Source organism: Mycetomoellerius zeteki, unplaced genomic scaffold (assembly GCF_001594055.1).
Source record: "Mycetomoellerius zeteki isolate Tzet28-1 unplaced genomic scaffold, Tzet1.0 scaffold426, whole genome shotgun sequence".
Lineage (NCBI taxonomy): Eukaryota > Metazoa > Arthropoda > Insecta > Hymenoptera > Formicidae > Mycetomoellerius > Mycetomoellerius zeteki.
The window spans coordinates 849,643-855,654 of NW_017257421.1; the positions used below are offsets into that span (position 1 = coordinate 849,643).

General features: G+C 32.7%; 1 protein-coding gene across 1 annotated transcript; it reads right to left on the reverse strand.

Annotated features, from left to right (window-relative positions):
- Window positions 1–997: 997 nt before the first annotated feature.
- Window positions 998–4,939, reverse strand: BTBD9 (BTB (POZ) domain containing 9). The gene is made up of 9 exons (XM_018454169.1): window positions 4,145–4,939; window positions 3,378–3,530; window positions 3,072–3,261; window positions 2,601–2,989; window positions 2,357–2,494; window positions 2,028–2,158; window positions 1,804–1,932; window positions 1,542–1,728; window positions 998–1,464 (listed from the first exon to the last, which is right to left on the reverse strand). The coding sequence occupies exons 1-9, from the start codon at window positions 4,457–4,459 to the stop codon at window positions 1,276–1,278; spliced, it is 1,821 nt and encodes a 606-aa protein (XP_018309671.1). The 5' UTR covers window positions 4,460–4,939; the 3' UTR covers window positions 998–1,275.
- Window positions 4,940–6,012: the final 1,073 nt, after the last annotated feature.

The following is a 6,012-nucleotide window of genomic DNA, read 5'->3' on the forward strand; positions in this document are numbered from 1 at the left end:
GTTTGTCATGACGCTTTAGAGTAAAATATTTGAGAATATTGCTAACATTAGAAACAGACATTCTTAATCATTTTAGGATCATAATCATATGTATTCGATTGATATAGTCTTCTTCGACTTTAGTATACATGATATTAATAAATTAATGTTTCTTGGATAAATTAGTTTAATACATCATTTTACAAAAGATATCTGGCAAATAGAAAGTGAAGATTTGACAAACGAGTACATACGAACCAAAGTCTAAGGCCCGTATTCAGAACGCGCTTTTGTCTCTGAAATTCTATAATATGCGTAACGTAAAGTATGTTAGCGCGCTAACATGGTTGTAAGCGCGTTCTGAATACGGGCCTAAATATATTTATAAATATTTATATCTTACCTAATTAATAGTATATAAAATATAACATAATTATATAATATCAACAAATATATAATATAATATATAATTATTATATATTACATACATAACATAATTAATTGTATATTATATATTGCATATTGTACGTAATATTATATATGTAACACATATAATTATTATATATTATTTTATAATACAAAATTTGATTAACATTTAGTATAATTTAGTGTAATTAGAATCGATCTCGTATTTATAAGTGTGTTCGATTATAAGTGTGTTTGGGGAAACGCCATTAACGCTATTTGTGTCATTTTCTTCTCGTTTTATGTCTAATAAACAATGAGAATAGAATAACAAAAAAAGTCTCCTCGAACACACTTATTATGACATATTTTATTATTTTATTCAGAACAATTAATATTTAAAAAGCAGGAAAAGTTTTGCACGCAATACCAAAAATTTTATATTTTCAAAAGAGAGATATATTATGTAAAAAACATGTTTTTAAATATTAATTTCATCATATAAAAATAAGATATATACATATATATGCTAAAATAGAAAGTAAAAATAAATATTGAAATAAAGCTTTATTGTAGTATTACAGATATTAAGCATTTGTGTAAAAGATGGCTAGTTATATCGCTAATTAAAATTGGCAGGTGCTGCGTGTATAATTTATACTTAAAGTCATTGGCGTGATGATAAAAGTTAGAACTCGTAACAAGAAAACGAGGTGACTAATTACAATCTTATATTGGATAATTATTATTGAACAGTCTTAAAAGTTGCATTGAGGTCACTCGACGAATTGTTTACATTCATCTAGCTTATAAAACAAGAGCAGCAATTACAAAATAATCGTCAGAGCTGTTACTCATGTTTCATCGTCTTATGCAGACTCTTTATTTTAATTACGACTCATCGCTATCAATGTGAACCGCTTCTGTGGCTACTTCGGGAGGAGGAGGAGGAAGAGGAAGAGGAAGTATGGAATTATTACCGTCCGATGATGTTGACGTTTGTGCTTCTTTGTCCGTTGGCGATTTTAAATTCTTATCGTCTACTTGCGCCGGACATTCCAAGTGAACGCAATGAAACACCTGCAAACATTCTGATCATTTATCTGTTACATCCCATAAAAAACATATCGAAATAAATAATCTGATTAGATACAAACCTCATTTGCAGTATTATGAACGCCCACTATTTTTATAAAAACTACTGGACGGGGCGGAAAACGTATCGTCTGCCAAGACTTACAGGATTCCTCACTTTTATCAGCGACTGATACCCAATTCCAGGAATTGCCTGATACTTCTATGTAATATGAGTAGGAGCGATCATCACAATCCCAAAGTAGTAATCTGTTAAAAACAGTTAGAGACAATATTAATTACAGTTACATGATACATGAGCACACAAGTATGTAGGAATCATACCGCATTGATCCTATCATATATGGCTGGCCTAATTGTACTAAAATAGATCCCGAACCAAGTTGATGGCACGTATAACCACTATCCCAATCGTAATTAGATGTATCTCCATTTAGTAAATTATTACGTGACCTTAAGATTAAAAAATAAAGTTTAAAAAAATAGTTATATATATATATATATATATTAGATATAATTTTATAGTAGAAATAGTAAAATTTGCTTACCTACTCACACCTTCAATGACACACGCACTTCGCATGGTAGTAGCAATGTTTTTGGTGGGTACAATGAAGCCTTGTGAAATTTTCTCTGTATGATTTGTATAATATGCTTCAAAGTCAACAAGATGAAAAACCTATCGAACAGAAAGAACAAATATTTTAACATAGAATTAATAAATCAAATTAATCTACACATGTATGTGTGTATATATATATATATATATATATTCCTACTCCATTAAGCGCAATGCTTCATCTTTCTGATTCCTCCATGTATATACATGCACATACAATGTAATATTTATTAAAACATCGATAGTCCAGAAACTCACCTTATTTACTGTATTATTTGTTCCTACAATACGAATATAAAGCACTACTCTTGGTTCAAAATATAAGTACTGCCAACTGCGACAATAGTAATCTTTGTAATTGACAAGCATGACCCAATCCTTTTGATTCATAGATCCCTTTAATAAGATACCATATTAAAGTAACAAGATAAAAAAGATCTGTCTATATATATTTGTATAATATACGTAATTATTACATTATTGTTGTAAAATATATTCGTACCTCTATATAATAAGAATAAGATCGCAAATCTAAATCCCATAGTAACATTTTTATATGATTTATAATATACTGTGATCCTAATTTAATGAGAATTCCATACTCTTCTGTGTTAGATATGGTATGTCTTGTGTAACCACGTTCCATATCATAATTATGAACATCACCATTAAGTAGATAGCTACGCATTTCTCCTTGTAATACTTGAGCATCAAGAGACGAATCGGCAACATTTTCATCAATGAGCAAATGGCCACGATACGGAAGTTCCGAATCAGGTGTTTGCGTCTGTACAGCGATTGCATCCAACAATGCGTCTGGCGATATTAATTGAGACGGTCTTACTACACTTAGAAGATCCGACAGCGGAATCAGACTCAATCTTAGTTGAGCTGTAAAAATCATTCGTGTTTAAATAACTTCATATATTGAAAAAAAATACATTGCTTAATCATCGAATGATATGAAAATTACCTAGCACTTCGGTTGAATCAACATCGGGATTGTTATTGACCCACGATCGTACAGCTGAAAAAATTTCTATTTCCGGCGCGCAGAAGGAATCTCTGGAAATCAATTCAGTTAGAGCAGCTGAACTCAAATGTAGTAAACTCTCATGTTGTACGACTTCAGATGCATGCACGTCCATGTATTCGAAGCAAACCTGAAATTGAATCACATGCTAATTAATAAAGTACCATAGATTTTAATTACATATGTAAGTTACAATATACATCAGGCAGAAGTTATGGAATAAGAGAGTACATATACAATACTAACGTTAGTTAGAAATTCCATATGATATAAAAATGCAGTATCCAGAATTGAACATATATTCTTTATGCTTAATATTTCTTTAAGATAATCAGATATAGCTGATTCTAAATCCATAAATCCATATAAATGCGCTAAAGCTAGGATATCGAGAATGACCTGTAAAAAAGAAAATCAAAGTAAAATAAAAAAATAAGATAAATAATTTTACGTCCTTAAATGATGAATTCAGTCACTTTGTATTACACTAAATCAGTGCACATTAAAAAAACTGCTTTATATATAAAGCATCTAAATGCAATAGCATAATACAATCATAATAACTGATTTTGTATTTGTATTATTTGAGATTAAAGTTAATCTTACATTGATAAAATAAGGTCTTGTGTTTTTTCTATCAATGAAGATTAACTTTAATCTTGATTTTAACATATTCTTTATCTTTTCTTAGTCCTCAGAATTAGAAAACGATAAGGAATAAAAGAAACTGAGATTAAAGTTAATCTGCATTGGCAAAAATTCAACTGAGTTTTTATTTATAATCTGTATAAGCTCAAGACTGTGTGTTTATTGAATTGTTAACTCACATTAAACATGAGATGAATCATTATTGTTACATCATAATTTTGTTACCGAAATAAGCAAGTGGTAACGTTATTATCTCAGTATAAAATAAATAACATTAGACTCAGTGTCACTTGTGTGAAAATAGAAAGTACCTAGTATAATGCAAGTGACTGAATTCTTTAAAAGATGATTCAAAAGACAGTTACCTCATCCCGCTCATTAGTGAGAGACATGCGGCCGGTATAAATGTACTTGAGCAAGCCTTTGAAAGCGTGCAACGAGGATACAGTTAATTCTATTTCACTCTGCGTCGACTCCTTCATGCCTCCGAACAACAGAGCACGGAAGTACTCGCTACGTGCGGCAAGAATAAGCTTGTGACAACGGAACTTTTGACCTGCCACTACTAGAGTTACGTCTGCATACTCCTCAGATAGGTACAATGCCTCGATATCCTCAGAGACAAAGTGAATGTGATTTATCTCGCCGGACGACGAATTCAGATGATGATTCGAGCTCATTTTCGCTAAGCACGCTTGGTATACTCGGGTCAGACTTCCCAGGCTGCTGTCAAAATAGATTCCAATTGTCACAACATCAGTGACTCGCTATGCTACTTGCGGGTGCCTGCGTGTTGTAACCAACAACGGGATTCCGCTCAACGGCTCTTCACAGAGTTCGCAACAGCCGCATGTGTCGATCGCATTTAGGTTAGCAGCGATACGATGTACGAGAATAATATGAAAGGAGGAAAACTCGTTTACCGTGTAAGGGAAACACATATGTGTGCAAAAGTAACGTTGACGATGGAATTGGCGAGAATACAAACGTGTCACGTAAAAATTATTAGATCTCGCACGATCTGGTGACTTGTCAAGCGAATACGACTACCTTATGTTACGGGCCTCTCTGTTTTATTTACGTAAGACGCGTAAAAGAAAGGAATTCCAGCAATTTTCACCGCCACTATTTTCTGCTATTGTCACTATCGATCGAATTTTTCGAAGCCCATGTCACCGACGAGATACGTTAGAGATCGTCAACCATGAGTAAATTTTCATAACTATCAAAAGGGTCCCCGAGGACTCGGTGGTAATTGAAGAGCACCGATATTATCAACTGCTTTGACTATACCGACGTAGACTCGATCGATGTCGATATAGTAGAGATTTTTCAAATTCCAAATCAAAAAAGTCGATAATAGTGACATCTTAAATTAATTTCGTACATTATCATTTTGTTTCACTCGCAAACGCATACATCTGTTATTTAATATATTGCAACGCCATCTCTTGCAAGACCGAACACCTATTGTTAGACACAATTACTACTTTGTTTACATTTTGAATCTTTGCTTAGCATTCGTATACACGTAATTTGCAGATCGATATAAATCTTTTTTTTTTAAGTTTTCAATCTTAATTCCGTAAATACAGTATTGTGCACATAATACGCCGGATGCTGCACTGTCGTTTTGTCTAACGAACTATAACTTTTATATCAAGGAAACATCTACATCAGATAAGTTCTACGAATCGAAAACATGAGTTTTTAATTTGTTTCTCGATTTTAATATAAAGTCCACTGCAGCACTTTTCAATTTTACGTCGATCTTAATCCTATGAAAGGATTTTCGTTTAGTAAATTCAGAGATTTTTATCGATCTACAATGTCTCGACAATTTGGTCACTCCGGCATCCTCAGGATGCTGAAGTGACAGCCGAACTTGATCGATGACCACAGACCAGTTAACCAGTACAGACTTTCTTAATTCTCCCAAAAAAAGTCGATAATAGTGACATCTTTAACTTATTTCTTATATTATCGTTCTGTCTCATTTAAATGCATACATCTGTTCTTATATAAACAGTGTTCTAAAAGTAACAATCTGGACAATCTTGTCCTATTTTTTATTGGCTGTATGAATAATGGTGGAACTAATCAGATGATGACGGGATACTGGGAAAAAATTGGAAAGCCGATATGTGAATGCTTTATACAGTTGTGTAAGTGCATGTATAAATGCACGTGTGTGTGTGTGTGTGTGTGTGTGTGTGTGTGTGTGTGTGTGTGT